Raw genomic sequence first — 16,670 nt, forward strand, 5'->3', positions numbered from 1 at the left:
TCTCAAACAGGCTGTGCCTGAATCCACATTTTTAACAAGATCCCTGGATAATTACTGGGAACGTGAAAGTTAAAGAAGCATGCTGCAGTTTACTGATAAATACAAGCACAGAAGTCAAAGTTCTTCTTCTGTCTCCCAACATCTTCCTAGAAGTGTTTGCCTTCTTCAACATCCAATTAGGTCAGACTGAACAACTCCAGCGACTGAGTAACGGGAATAAGTCCTAGTGTCTGCTGCCACCTTGTGGTAAAATGTCCACCTAGGAAGAATTTGCTCTTCATAAAATAAATACAGGAATAATGGGGCAGGTAGGCAGGCAGTCAAGTCTTTTAGCCATGTGCTTTAAAAGACAGCTAGCTGGAGGCGCGGTGGTGTACGCCTGTAATCCCAAGGGCTTGGGAGGCTGAGGTAGGAGGATCATGAGTTCAAAGCCAGCCTCAGCAAAAGTGAGGCCCTAAGCAACTCAGTGAGACCCTGTCTCTAAATAAACTACAAAAAAGGGCTGAGGATGTGGCTCAGTAGTTGAGTGCCCCTGAGTTCAATCCCTGGTACCCCCCACCCCGAAAAATGACAAAATTCGAAGATGTAATGAAATAGCCTTTATGGTGTGTCCCAAGATATCCAAAAACAAGTGTCCTATGTGTGTCCCACTGGACTGAGAGGGCTCATGTTGAGAGATCTAAGAGGTCCACCTCGGTTAACAGATCCTTGGTATTCATTTCCCTTTGAAATTCAAGCATGACAAAGGAATATCATTATCCATTAGCATGTGATTTTTTTTAATTGTCAATGCAACTAAAAGTTGTTGGCTGGAGCAGTGGCACATCCCTGTCATCCCAGTGGCTAGGGAGGTTGAGGCAGGAGGATCACGAGTTCAAAGCCAGCCTCAGCAACTTTGCAAGACCCTGTCTCTAAATAAAAATACAAAAATAGGGCTGAGGATGTGTCTCAGTAGTTAAACACCCCTGGGTTCAATCCCTGGCAGAAAAAAAGGGGGGGGGTGGTGATTGGATAATCAGAACACTGTTTCTCCATTTGTCTTGTTCAAGAATCTATGAAGGATACTGAAGGATATGGAAAATACCAACCCCCAGGGAGAAACAAGAACAATGGATCCCAGGGAGAGAAGGGAACAATGGGTGTTAGACTTCCACAATTTCCCCTCCTGATGTTGTGTCTCTGTCTCTTTCACTTTCTCTCTACTGAGTTTCAGATTCCTCTAAGCGACTGGGAATTTCCCACAGTTCTGCCAAACACATCACTGATGAACCCTCTACCCTTATAAACAGGGCCAGGCCCAGTAACCCACCATCTCTAACATCTGGGAGGGAATAAGGAAAAGATTCCAAACTTTTCCTCCATACCTTTCCCCAAACACCCCAGAACTTGACGATTTTGTTTGGAAGCCGTGGAGCTCCAGAGCTGAAGAAATCCAAAACAGCTACCAGCAGCAATGGACACTCTTCAGCTGTATTTACCAGACCTTAAGGTTGCCTATAGAAAACTTGGCCAGTACCAAAGATTCCAGCAACCCAGAAAGAAAGATGGCACATTCGAAAGGAAGGGGATTGAAAGGTAAGTCATGCAGACTGATTGTTTCCATCAAGGCAGAGTTTTGGGATTTTTTCATAAAAAAAAACTCACTGTGATTATTAGACATGATACTATCTCTATTTCAACACTGCATTTAGAAATGAAGATTTGGGGCCAGGCGTGGTAGCACACACCTGTAATCCCAATGGCTCAGGAGGCTGAGGCAGGAGGATTGTGAGTTCAAAGCTAGCCTCAGCTACTTAGCGAGGTGCTGAGCAACTCAAGGAGACCCTGTCTCTCAATAAAATACAAAATAGGGCTGGGGATGGGGCTCAGTAGTCCAGTGGCCCTGAGTTCAATCCCTGGTACCCACCCACAAAAAAAAGGAAGAAAAACAAAAAAAAAATGAAGATTTGATATGGCCTAAGGAGAAGGAGGTACTGCTTTATCTCAGGAAGTTTAGTGCTATAAGGAAAGCCTCATTTCATGATCAGAAAGTTTTAACTCGGAAAGCCTTTAGTCTCCACTTGAATTTGATGTTTTAAAGTGTCCTATTCAGAGATGAAAGGAAGTACTTATGCTAAGTTGATATTTTCAGCATCATAATTAAAGTCTTGTCATATGCCAGCAAATAATAGTATTTTGAAAATTCATTAGTGCATCCTTCAGAATAAATTCACAATCAATGCTTCCTATTCCTTGTCCCAGCAAATTTGACTGATCCTATTTCACCAGTACACACTCTTTAATGAAACATCAAAACAGTCTTAGACCTGACATTTCTCAACAATGACAAAACCATGAAGACAGGCATAAAATATTCCAAACATAATACCTTTTAATTTTGAAAATCAAGAGTGGTGATTTTATTTTCTAGTTTCTTAGGCTGCTGAGCAGAATCGTGAGCTACAGCTCAGAGATATAGATGTGAGATGTGTTTTATGAGCCTTGAACATCAAACATAAAAGTTCCAAACTTCCATGGACAAAATGAAATATTGCACTTTCAATAAGAGAGAGAGTGGCAAAACGAAGGCTGAGAAGCTCAATCCAGGTTACTGATGAATACAAGCAAAGAAAGCAAAGTCCTTGTTATCTCTCTCATATAAGGAGGAAGCAATACAACCAAATAGGTGAATTGCCAACAAAAATATTTAAAAACTTAAAAGGGGACTGGGTGTGTTGGTGCCTACCTATAATACCAACAATTTGGGAGACTGAGGCAGGAAGATCTCAAGTTCAAAGTCAGCCTCAGCAGCTTAGCGAGGCCCTAAGCAACTCAGCGAGACCCTGTCTCTCTAAATAAAATACAAAAAAAAGGCTGGGGATGGGGCTCAGTGGTTAAGTGCCCCTGGGTTCAGTTCCCAGTACCCCCCCCCCCGACAAAAAAAAATTTTTAAAGGGAAGAATTCTTTGCACAGCAGAAAGTACAGGGGTTCTATCTCTAGGCCCTGAAGCAAATCATCTTTGTTAATTATAAATACCTCAGGGATGGGAGTGGGAGACACAATTTTAGAGATTCAGAGACTAATTAGATGTGGCCTTCTTTCCAGAGCCTTCCTGAATCTCCTGAAATGGTATTTCTCTTGTTTTGCATGAGTGGAGGAGTGTGTATGTTCATATTGATGGCAGTATAAATTTAAATTTTTTAAATTACTCAGAATCTTAGAGGGGGCTTGTGGGAGATTAATCCTAGCCATAAATTATATTTGGGCAAATTAGAAAACGATGCTCCCTCCTAGGAACACTGTATTGTCATCTACCAGAAAATTATTTTAATTCCTCTGCACCACTGTAAGGACTAACACCACTCTGAAGTTGTGTGTGTCCAATCTGCAGAGCTCTGTCCACGCTCCCAGAAAGAAGCTGCTAGCCCATGAGGTCACCGTCTTTGGGCTCTCTCTTTGCCTTTTACATTCTCACCACACTGATCCCATCTACATGCTAATAAAGGCTGCCATTTATTGAATAATTTATTAGATGTCAAGTACATAAATTCTTCTTCCCTCTACCCCCTTTTTTTTTTGGTATTGAGCACCTTCTCACAGAGCTACACCCCATCCTGGACCCATTTTATTTTTTTCATTTTGAGATAGGGTCTCAGTAAGTTGCTGAGGGCTTGACTTACACTTGCCGTCCTCCTGACTCAACCTCCCAAGTAGCCAGGATTACAGGTGTGTGCCACTACTCCCAGAAAATTATTTCCTTTTTTTTTCTCACATGTCGGAGAATAGTACACCCATTTTTCAAAAGAGAGAACCAAAGTTTACAGAGGTTAAATAACACATAAAAAAAGGGCACACAATTAGGAATTGTGTTCCTAGTGAGACCAAGATCGTTGAAACTCCTTTGCGTGCACTCTGAACTGCTTCCCATGGATGAGGATGTCCGACAGATGCTGAAAGATCTAGGCTCAGTTTAGAACAGTGCTTTGCTGAAGCGTAGGACATATACTACTGGTGGTACCTGATATATTGTAGGTAGTACATGGAGAACATTTTTAATGGCTACTAATTTATTTTAACCCGTATCAGAAATATATGATATTATATATCATATATGTAACATAATATAATATATCATGATCATAGTATAACACATTGTACTACAGTTATGATAATCATAATAGATTGTGATTGGGGTTTTAGCTGAGAGATGAATATTTATGCACACAAAAGCCTATACGCAGACATTTATAGCAGCTTTATTCATAACAGCCACGAACGATGTAAATGTTCTTCACTGAGTGATGGTTAAATAAACTGTGATACATCTCAGTTTCTCAGGGTGTAGCTGAATGGTAGAGCCCTCTCCTGGCATTCAAGAAGCCCTGGGTTTCATGCCCAGAGCAGGTTATATTCGTATGATCCTGTTTTTATAACATTCTTAAAAGGATAAAAATTATGCAAAAATTACATCTTACTGGTTGCCAGGGTGAAGGAGAAGGTGAGTGCAAGTGGTTAGTGGGTGTGGCTGTGAGAGGAGGGATTCTAGCTCCCATGAAACCTTCTGTGTCTTGATGGCATTAACGTCAGCATTCCAATCATGATCATGTAGCACAGTCTTGTAAGATGTTACTGTTTGGGAAAATTGAGTGAAGAGGACGCAGGATTTTCCAGTAGGGTCTTAGGACCTTGCTAAGTTGCTGAGGCTGGCTCTGAACTCGCGATCCTCCTGCCTCAGCCTCCTGAGCCACTGGGATGACAGGTGTGCACCACTGTGCCTGGCCAGTATTATTTCTTATAACTGTATGTGAATCTACAGTTGACTCAAAATAAAAAGGTTAATTAAAACAAAAACCTCAGATTTCCATAATAGTATTGTTTTGGATGAAGCTGACCCAAACCAGTTAATTGAAAAAAATATTAGGCAAATAATTGTATCAGGGTCTGGCTGATACTGACTCTTGCATAGATGTTAACAGCATGGTCCTGAGGATCATCCCAGCGTAAATTACGTAATATTCCCAAGCTTTAATTTTCTTCTTGTGTAAAATGGGGATGTTGGTGTAAGAATGACATTATGCAATACCATACAAGGGCTTAAAAGATGAATTATAGAACTCTCAGGAAGAGTTGTCCATGTTTATCACTAAAATATGCCCAAATCATAAAGATAGTACAGAAGTATTTGGAATTTGGGAAACATGAGTTGAAAGCATTTTACCTAAATGAGTGTTCTAGTGTAACTGCAGTGTGGGAAGGGTCTTAGAGATCATGTTCTTTATTGACTCTGCTAGTAAACTCTCATCTTTCATCATATTAGCCTCTAAATCCAGCAAACTCTATGTCATAGCACCATTGAAATAGGATTTCAATTTGTGAATATGAGCTAATAGATTCTTACAGTCACAGTCCTGGCTTAACATCTGCATTCTACCCTTGGTCAGTGAATTCAGCCTCTTTATGCCTTAGCTTACTCATTAATAAAATGAAGATAATAATATAATGTACGCCAAGTATGGTAATGCATGCCTGTGATCCCAGCAGTTTAGGAGGCTGAGGAAGGAGGATGGCAAGTTCAAGGCCAACCTTACTACTTTTCGAGGTACTAGGCTACTCAGCAAGACCCTGTGTCTAAATAAAATATAAAAAGGGCTGTGGGGCTGGGGTTGTGGCTCAGTGGTAGAGCACTCTCCTAGTGCATGCAACCTAGGGAGGCCCTGGGTTCAATCCTCAGCACCACAAAAAAAATAAAATAAATAAAAACAAAGGTATTGTGTACAACTAAAAGAAATATATATTAAAAAGTGGGGGGCTGGGGATGTGATTAAGCTCCCCTGGGTTCAATCACTAGCACAAAAATATAATATATATTTGTACATTTCTATTTATTTTTAAATATATATTTTATATATAAAATACATATTTATATATATGAATATATATATATGTGTGCATACGTACACATTTTTTTTCTTTTGTGTCAGGGATTGAACCCAGCACCACACTTCCTACGGTACTATGAGGATCGGGTGAAATAGCGGCTGAATTGTACTCACTATCATTTGTTGATGAAGCATCAAATTGTTGCTTTGGCTTTATTGTTATTATTATTATTATTATTATTATTATTATTATTATTATTATTTCCTGTAATCTGATTCTTTTCCTTCAGTTTCATTTTTTTGAATTGTATCATTTGTTTACATTTGAAGTTTTGCCTTTAATGAACTTCAGTTATGCATTTTAAACTTCTCAGTGTCCTCGATGCGAGCTATTTTGATTCTCTTTAGATGGCACAGAGCTGCGTCTACCCATTTCGTAAAACAAAATTTGTTGTTCCCCAGAGAGAAATCCTTCAGTGAAAGTGACCCAGGATCTCGTGCCAGCCAGCAAAATCAGAAACCAAAATGGGTGAAGAGAATGAAGACTTCGTTTAGGAGGATGCTGTCCCACAAGGGCAGAGGCAAGCCAGCCAGTAACAGCAGAGAGGGCTCCACTCTCCATGGGAAAACCCTGGGTCCCAACGCACAAGGCCTTCTTCCTAGGATTGTCAGGGAGCTTACTTCTCCCAAGTTGTTTACCAAACCAAGAGTGGGAGAGCGCGCACAGAATGGTAATAACCATGACCACTGATCCACACGTGCCCAACCCAAGACAGACAGGGGAACAAGATGGAGCCTTTTGCTACCTGCAATACTTTGGATCCTGTTTTAATCAGCCTTTTTGTTGCTGTGACCAGAAGACCCAACAAGAACAATTACAGAAAGAAAAGTTTGTTTGTGTGCTAACGGTTTCAGAGGTCTAAGTCCAGAGATGGCCGGGCTCCATTCCTCAGGGCCTCAGAAGACAGAGCATGGTGGCAGAAGTGTGTGGCAGAGGCCAGTAGCTGGGAACATGGCACCAGGAAGCAGAGGGATGGAGCTCTGCCTGACTAGGACAAAATATCAACCCCAAGGCACACCCCCAGAGCCCACCTCCTCCAGCCACACACCACCTGCCTCCAGTCACCGCTCAGTTAATCCCACTGTAGGGGAGGGGGGTGATCAGTTCACCCATTAGATTAAGGCCCTCAGAAGCCAGACATTTCACCTTTAAACTTTGTCTCACACATGAGCTTTTGGGAGACACCTCACATCCAAACCATAACAGATGTTGAATGTCCCCAAAGACATGTTTACAGGCTTGTTTCTACAAGTTCATGCTATTGGGAGGTCTACTAGGAGGTCCTTGGTCACTGGGTTTGTACCCTGAAAGGGTATTTGAGGACTTCTGTCCCTTTCTCTTTCTTGTTTGCTTCCTGGTTTTGTTCCACCATGTGCTTCCCCCCATTGCCATCCAGCATCCCTACCAAAGGCCTAAAAGCCATGAGTCTATGTGATCATGGACTAAAATCTCTAAAACCGTGAGCCAAAACAAACCTTTTCTCTTCACAAAGTCAATGATCTCAGGTATTCCATTACAGTGATAGAAAGTAGAACGCTGACTAACACACCATCCAAAGTATGGCAACTCCCAGGGGCTAGTTTAAAATGTAGAATCTCAGGTTCCTCCCAGGTCTATTGAGTCAGAAGCTGCATTTCCGGTAAGATCCCCAGTTGACTCGTGTACGCTTGGAGAAGCACTGGATTAGGTTGACTTTATGGTTCTTCCAAGTCCTACTAGTTACTGGTCTAGTCAGTAAAGTAACTCACTATTTAAATAGATATGCACACAGATGCATATGTGTGTATGTGCACATACATATATATTAGAAAATCAAACTAAAGTGGAGCCATGCACTGTGTTGTGTGCCTGTCATCCCAGTAGCTTGGAAGGATGAGGCAGGAGAATCATGAGTTCAAAGCCAGCCTCAGCAACTTAGCTGAGGCCCTAAGCAACTCAATGAGACCCTATCTCTAAATAAAATATAAAAAAGGGCTGGGGATGTGGCTCAGTGGCTAAGCTCCCTTAGGTTCAATCTTTGTTACTAAAGCAGCAACAACAAAAAACTAAATGGAATTTTATTCCTGGAGAAAACGGTGATACAGCCTTTCAAATGTTGACTTCCAACAGTGGAGGGCATAGGGAGAATAAATGAATAAAATTTGTGATTGGTGGGTCAGAAAGGAGGTTTGATTTTTTTTTGCATCTACTTTTTTTTCTAGATTTTCCCCTATTACTAACATCTTGCCTTGGTATGATAGCTTTGCCATATTGATGAGCCAATATTGATACATTATTATCAATCAAAGTTCACAACTTTCATTAGGGTTCATTCTTTATGTTGTACAGCTTTGTGGGATTTGATAAATATATAATGTCATTTGGGTCATGTGTCCATGATTACAGTCTCCTATTCAATAATTTCATTGCCCGAAATATCTTCTGTGTTTTTAATCCTTTTGGCATAGTAGCAGGGAACATATGCAGCCTGGTAACGTCACATTTCATAAGTGATTGGCCGGCAGACCTGGATTTTCCAGGGATGGGAGGACCCAAAGAAACCAACAAACAAAAAATTGATGGCTTCCAGCTGACTGATTGCCTTTTCAAACAAACTCTGTCTTCTGGAAAAAAATAGTTGCTAATATAAGCATCCAAGCATCTAGCAATTACCTGACAGGGGTTGACCTGTATATTTCTGTCGAAAATAACAAAGAGGATGTACTTCTATATACCGGTGGGACCAGAGCTGGAGAGTCTAGATTTCTCCAGAAAACATGCCCATCCTTTAGGATGCAGCTCAAACATTATTACCTTGTGTTTGCTGTGGCCCAAAGACAGTTTTCTATTGAACTCCAGAATTTTTTTTTGCGGGGGGTACCAGAGATTGAACCCAGGGGGGCTTAACCACTGAGCCACATCTTCAGCGCTTTTAAAAATTGTTTTTTTTATTTTGAGACAGGTTTTGCTAAGTTGCTTAGGACCTCACTAAATTGCTAAGGCTGGCTTTGAGCTTGTAATCCTCCTGTCTCAGCCTCCTGAGCAGCTGGGATTACAGGGGCGCACCACTGCACCCAGCCAGAACATATTTTTTACCTACTTAATAAAATGTCTGCAAAAGTGCTTATTATTATGCCGATCGCAGAATTAGGGCTCAATTAGCAAACAGAACAGACGTGGCCCCTGCCCTCATGGAGTTATAACATAGAGGGATTTAAACATTATGCATATAATTGTATTTGAGGCAAAGTGGAAGCCCAGGGTGCTATGGAAATGGATGCGCTAATTTTAGGGGGGCTTTCAGAAAGGTCTCCCTGAAGAAAGAAAGGATGATAAAACTGAGATCTGAAAGATGCCTAAAGTTAGATAAGGAAAGAGTGGGATAGCAGTTTTCCAAAAAGAAGGAAGAGCATGTTCAAGCCTTAATATCAAGAGAGGATCAAACATAACCACAAAATGAAAACAACAAGCCAGTGGCAGGTGGAGGGCATTGGAACAGAGAGAACCCGGAGGGTCTGGTTGGAGGAGGTGGTGAGGATGTGGTAGACCACATTAAAAATTTCTAACTTTCTCCCAACAGCGATCAGAAACCATTGAACCCAGCTGGGGATTTATTAACCTGATTTATATTTTTAAAAGATAGCTGTGGCTGCAGAGTAGAGACTGTACGAGACGAGGGCAAGACCAGTACAGTAAGAATAGTGGACCATAATTCAAGCATTCGGGACATTTGTGGACGTGGAGAACAGGGAAGATGGAAGAGTTTCCTGCTGGAGGTAGAAGCAACATTTGCCAAGATTAGAAGCAATGGGTTGCATTGGAGTCATCAGTTCTAGTTAGAGTTTCTTTCTTTTTTGCACGGAGGTGAGTACTGGGGATTGAACCCAGGGGCACTTGACCACTGAGCCCCATCCCCAGCCCTATATTGTATTTTATTTAGAGACAGGGTCTCACTGAGTTGCTTAGGGCCTCAGTTATGCTGAGGCTGGCTTTGAACTCACGATCCTCCTGCCTCAGCCTCCTGAGCCGCTGGGATTAAAGGTATGTGCCACTGCACCTGGCCTGGTCAGAGTTTCTGAGTTGAGGTCCTTGCAGAATAAGTAGGTGGTGGTGTCAAGTAGTTAATGTACATTTATTAAAATCTGATGCTTCCAGAAAAGTCCTTATCAAGGGACCTTAAGCAGGACAAGATGATTTTGGGTGCTGCACCCAGTGTGAAGTGAATCTGAAACACAGCAAACTGCAAACCCCTTGTTCCCAGTACCATTACTCCTTTTAGCATAATCAAGGAAAAGTGTCATTTCTTACCTCCCCCACCACTTTTTTAATAAAGGAAGAGTAACCTCAAGTTCAGGGCCTTCTGCAGAAAATGACATGATTTTGTTTTTTACCACATAAATTTTAATGCCTATTTGTGATACTGGTTTTCAATTTATGGTAGTATTTTAAAGTTGCCTTTATATGAAAGAAAACATTTGACCCTTGACTTGCTGAGTCTGGTAAATTATATCCCACACTTATATGATTATGTCAAAATGAACCTCAAATATTATGTTTAATAAGAAGACACTAATAAAAACATTAAAAAGAAAAAATAAAGTTGCCTTTATAAACACACTTATTGAGTTAGGAACTGAATTGTTATAAAGAAAATATTATGAAATTCAGGGTTCACATGGCTCCCGGATGTGGGGGAAAAAACATTCAAATGGTATGTGAGTGACTAAGTTCTGGCCACATTTCTAGAAAACACATTTAAATTCTGCTCTAGTCAACAATAAATACTCAAACTACTTGAAGATTACTATTATAATGATTCAATGAACACAGAGAGATCTTAGTGACTCAAAGTGTGGTAGATACTTAGCAGGTACTTTTCTTTTCAGAAGATAGAAGGGTCTTACTTTAGATGGATCAGAGAAACTTGGAAAATTTGCAAAAATTTCTGCAAGAGGTTGCTTCTTCTAATTCTGCAATGTTAAAGTGCAAGCATTGCAGTGTGAAGCTAAGCCTCTGAGAGAGACCGGTATCCACTTTGTCAGGATTGGGATGATGCCTGCAAGGCTCACGATCACATAAGGCAAATGTGTGCAGTAGAGGAAAACCAAATCCATTTTTTGCTTTTAATCCCAAAGGAAAAAAGCTACTGAGGCAGCAGTGTATATTGCTCTCTTTCCGGAATCATTTCAAATAGGAAGAATAGGTTTATCCCTGTGCTCTTCAATGGGTCTTTTTTCTTCTTTTTCCAAGCAACTATACAACTTGATGTTGTAGAAGCCGAGACAGAGGAGATAACCCAAGGAAATACGCTCCTTCGGGCCAAGAGAACCACCAAGCGCTTATCTGTGACATCTCTTCCTTCGGGGATGCAAAAGGTAAAATGCTTAAAAAAAAAAACTTGCCTCTAAAGACCTGCAAATAAGAACATTAATGGATTAAAAAAAAAAGTTCTCTCCTACCATAGTCCCCTATAGTAAATCCTTTAAATCTGCTGTTTGTGTCTTTTCTCCAAGAATTTAGGGCTCAGAGAGAGGGGCGTCCAGGTCTGATTCCTCTACATCTAAGCTCAAACTCTTCAGCTCCTACTATAGTCTGGGCAACAGAGGAGTTTGGAACTTCATGCTGACTTGCTCAACTGTTCAATGTCAAGTTAGTATGTTAGTCATTTGGCCTCTCCCTGTGTGCTGTGTGGAGAGGAATTCACAAGACCAGTGCTGTCCATCCAATCAACGTTCTGAGACAACACAGCTTTCATTGTCCAGTCAAGTAGCCATTCGCTACATGAGGCTTTTGAGACTTTGAAATGTGGCCAGGGCCACTGAGGAACTGAGTTTTTCATTTCATTTCATTTTAATTGATATTCAATTGAATTAATTGAAATGGCCACATGTACAGCATAAACAGTGCCATGCTATATGGTATGTATAAACTTTAGTTACCCAGATTATTTTTTTAAATGTCATAATTTAATTTAAAAAACTGGATTTTTATTTTCCTTCCGTTCTTTCTTTAAACAGGTGGGTCTTATTATGTTGCCCTTGCCGATGATTATTGCCCCCCACCACTTTGGTACCAGGAATTGAACTCAAGGGGGCTTAACCACTGAGCTACATCTCCATCCCTTTTTAAAATACAGTTTATTTAGAGACAGGATTATGTTAAGGTGCTTAGGACCTTGCTAACTTGCTGAGGGTGGCTTTCAACTTGTGATACTCCTGCTTCAGCCTCCCAAGCCCCTGGATTACAGGAGTGCACTGCTGCAATAAGGTCCCCCGGGCTGGTCTTAAACTCCTGAGGTCAAACCATTCTTCTCCCTTAGCCTCCCGAGTACCTGAGACTCCAGTTCATGAGCCATTTTTTTTCTTTTTCTTTTTGGTAACTGGAATTGAACTTAAGAGTTCTACCACCAAGCTACATTTTCAGACCTTTGTTTTTTTTTTTTTTTTAATTTTGACAGGATCTCCTTAAGTTGCTAAGGCTGGTCTTGAACTTATGATCCTGCCACAGCCTCCCAGGTTCCTGGGATTACAGGCATACACCATCACACCCAGCAGCCCAGACTATTTTTTTTAAAAATAGAAACCTGACCTATTATTGTTTTATGTATATTAAGCACTTACTCAGCTTGCTACTATGGGCGCAGTGGCACAAACCTGTGATCCCAGCTATGTAAGAGATTGGCAGGAGGAACACAAGTTCAAAGCCAGACTTAGCAACTTAGTGAGACCCTATTTCAAAGCAAAAATTTAAAAGGAAGGTGGGGGGAGACTGAGGAGTAGCTTAGTGGCAGAGAGCCTCTGGGTTCAATCCCCAGTACTTCAAAAACAAAACAAAACAAAACAAAAAAGCAAAAATCCTGACATTATGTTCCAAGCCCTGTTCTAAGTGCTTTTAAAATATCAGCTCCAATAATTATTGCAACATCCCTATAAGACAGGTAGCAAAACTGTACTTATTTTAGGGATGATTCTCAGAGGTTAAGTAATTTGCCCAGTTGAGTAGAAAGCCAAAGTTTCCAAGGAAAGATAAAAATGGATAAATCTAGCTTTAATTAAATAAGAATTTCATACCTCAAAATACAGTAAACCTAGTTCTAGAGTCCCCCTGCCACTTTTTTTTAAGAGTACTCAGGGTTGCAAGCATGCTAAGCACATACTCTACCAATGAGCTACACTTCTAGCCCCTCAGTCACAATTACTATGCTATGTATTAATTGTACTAATTTCTTGGTTTAATATGGTAGCCAATAGCCACATGTGACTATTTACATTAATTGAAATTAGATGAAATTAAAAATCCAGTTCCTCAGTTGCACTAGCTCCATTTCAAGTGGTTTATAACCACAGGTAGGTAGTAGCATTTGTATTGGGAATAGCACTGATAGAGTATGCCCAGATTCAAAGCAAGTTTTATCAAACAGCACTCTGGAACATTGCTGTCAGAGTGAACCCATATTAACTTTGAATTTGGCCGCTTGCATGCAAAATTCATATCTATTGTGCTCCTACTATGTTCTGGGCAATTTCTAGTTTGGGGGGCTAATGGAGACAATGGTCTTAGTTTTGTGGCACTCACAGGCTAATAGAGGAGAAATACTGTGTGCCGTAGTATTGCAGAGCAGTGGGGTTATGGACAAGGTTTTGAATAGATGGCACTTGGACAAGGGGCCATCCATATGGGAAAAGAATGACATTGGATCCTTACTTCACAGCACATACAAAAATTAATTATTGTTGGTTTAAAGTGGGAAAGACAAATCTTAAAACTTCTGGAGGATAATATAAGTATCTTCATTATTTCAGGACAAGGACTTCCTAGTACACAACAGCATTGACCTTAAAGATAAAAATGGATAAATTTGGCTCTAATTAAAATAAGAATTTCATGTCTTGAAACACATTAAAGCAGAGATTAGCAACTGGTTATAAAAAATTTTGGTTTTCCCCCACAATGTTCTCAAAATTATATTTGAATCAATCATCCATGCTTGAAAATCAGACTATTTCAAATAAAAATCTAGATTTTTTTCAACTTTCTTTGGAAACAGGGAGATTTGGAAACACAAAGCAATTTCTTAGAGTAACCAGTAGGGGCAGCAAAGAGGCATCCACCTGCAGGCAACCTGTGTCAGGGCACATAGACCCATGGACCCTGGTTTACAAATCCTGCCTAGGTACTGGATTTAGTAAGAGTTGCAGTCAATGAACACACAGAAATAACTTGGCAATTACTGAGTGGGGTAGATGCTCAGTAGGAAAAAGGACAAGATTTTCTGGAAGAGAAAACAGAAGGGTCTTGCTTTGGTTGGTGATCAGGGAAGGTCTTGCAAGTGGCATTTGAGCCAGGGCAAGCTGGCAGGGCAGCCACGGTTCAGCAGATTGTAAGCTCCTGGTCAGGCAAAGGCTAGGACCCTGACATAATCCCACATCCTACTCTGTATAGATTTCACAATAATCCTTGTGCTAATTATTAAGTTCAAAGGAGGCAGTGGAACTCAGTAAGTCTAAAAAATGAATATCAGCCAGAAGCCATGACCTAGGAATAATTTCCAACAGCAACACTCTCAGGACAGGTTACTTGTAGCCACCAAGCTAAGGACAGTGGGAAAAGTGTCAGGCATGGGGTAAAAAAGCACCCTGAGCTTTCTTTTTATGTTTGGAGTCATGACTGCCCTGAAAATAAGGAAACCTGCAGAAATTAACAACTGGATCCAGTGCTAATGAGCTTTCTGGGGCACTGGTCCACAACAGCCCCACACTCTCACTGTGCTCAGCAGCTACAGAGGCAATTTCTTCTTCTTTCCCTTACGAATGACCTGCTTTTTTTCCCTGACGCTGTATATTCTTTCCAAGCCAGACAATCTAATTTCTCTGCATCCTATAGATCTCTTCAAAGGGAGCTCTGGGCACAAAGGAGATACATGGGGCATGGAGAATAATAAGAATATGGTCTCCAACCCAATGCTGTTATGTGGCCAATGTTCGCTTTATGAAACAGTGTCCAAAGGGTGATAATTCCTATTTAAGCATCATCATAGAAATAGCATTGGTATTTTCTGATCTGATCTGTTTTTGCATTTTTCTAATAGGTACCATATTCACCAAAGAAAATACTGCACTTTCCAACTCTTAAAAAAAAGAAACATGAAATTCTAACAATAGAAGAGCTTCAGATGCAGGTAGTGGACAAAGGCTTTTACTTTCTGTGTGTGAAGCATCAGAGGACCCAACCTAACTAAACACATAGCCCTCCCAGACAGCTTGAATATAATTAACAATTAGCAATAAGAAATAATGTTAGCAGGGCAGGGGGCATTCTGAGAGTGGCCAAAGGGTTGCTAAGGGCACCTCGATGGTGCTCTGTGCCCCATAAATATTAAGTGAATTCCATTAAAATGAAGGCATACGTGTAGACTTCTTAGAAGAAAAGAGATCACCTTTACCACCAGGGGGTAAATGTTATGTTTTAAAGCTCTGTTTGCTATGTCTTGAATTAGAATAACACTTAGGGGCTTGAAAACATCAGACATCTCTCTCTTTGGTTTTGACAAGTGTTTCCAACACATGGTTTCATCTGTCACAGGTGGATAACCTCAAAGAAACATTGTTGGATAAATCCATGAAACTGTTGGCCCAAAGACATGCTGAGCTTCAACAGTGTGAGCTTCTAGGAGATGAAATGCTTCAGTCTTCTAAGCAGTTCCAGAAGATATCCAAGAGAACCATGTGGAAGTATAAACTGAAAAATATGTGTTGCCCATGTACCTGCTGCTTCTGATTTTGTTTCTGACTAGATAAGAGCTAACTAACTAGAACAAATTTTTTAAAAAAAAGCTAAAAAAATAAAAACAAATAAATATAAAAGAACTAACTATGTGGGAACTTTTATTTTTTGGTACATAATCCTGAATAAATCTCTCTAGTGAATTAAAAGACAAGGGTGTATTTTAAAGAACATTCTCCAAGAATTTTTTTTTAAAAGGATCGCTTTTGAAAAATTGATATTTATGTCCGAGTCCATAGGCACAAATTTTTGCTTAATGATTCTCACTAATAATGAGAAAAAGAAACTTTTGTCAGGGTATAGCAACTCTGCAAAGAAATGTCTCCTGAAATATGCGAGATGAAATCAGAGGAAGCATTTATAGGTATTATGACACTCTTAATATGACTACTACTGAGCTAATTTTAAACTTTTCATTTTTAAATATAAAAAGTCTTATTAAAATTATGAAAACATAACATAATGAAGGTATGATTCATGGAAAATGTCATGTCTTTGAACTAAAATAAATGGATGAGAATGGAACCTAACAAGAACTGCATGTGTAATACTTAAGAAAATTACAAACGATCCAGACTTAGTTCAATTTTTATGATTAAAAAATCCTTTATGCAAGATCATCTTAAACTATTTACTTCAAATAACTTTTCATTTTATAAATATATTTTTTGATTGAAAATGACTTCTAAAGGTCAAAACAGTAGAGAAAAAACTTAAAACATTTAACAACTACATTCTTTAAGTACTAGAGAGAGGGAGAGTGAAAGAGAAAGCAATGCCTATGGATTTACTTTTGGATCTTGTAATTACCTCTGACACCAGTGATTCTTAACATCACAGTACCTCTTCCCACAGTAAACATACACCATAAACACTGTGCATGTAATTTCACAGGTTCATGGTCCTTCTGAGGCTTATTCATGGACTTCATTTTCATTTTCTAAAGTGGTAATAATTTCCAGAAATTGACTCATCGTCCCATATATAC

General features: G+C 40.0%; 1 protein-coding gene across 1 annotated transcript; it reads left to right on the forward strand.

Moving 5' to 3' along the window:
* Positions 1-1,453: 1,453 nt before the first annotated feature.
* LOC308634933 (uncharacterized protein C3orf49) lies at positions 1,454-15,692 on the forward strand (the record flags this gene model as incomplete). Its single annotated transcript, XM_081269134.1, has 5 exons — positions 1,454-1,575; positions 6,322-6,590; positions 11,150-11,274; positions 14,988-15,077; positions 15,482-15,692. The coding sequence occupies 5 exons, from the start codon at positions 1,454-1,456 to the stop codon at positions 15,674-15,676; spliced, it is 801 nt and encodes a 266-aa protein (XP_081125260.1). The 3' UTR covers positions 15,677-15,692.
* Between the last annotated feature and the right edge of the window lie 978 nt (positions 15,693-16,670).

Source organism: Spermophilus citellus (genome assembly GCF_964194105.1).
Source record: "Spermophilus citellus genome assembly, chromosome: 16".
Classification (NCBI taxonomy): Eukaryota; Metazoa; Chordata; class Mammalia; order Rodentia; family Sciuridae; genus Spermophilus; species Spermophilus citellus.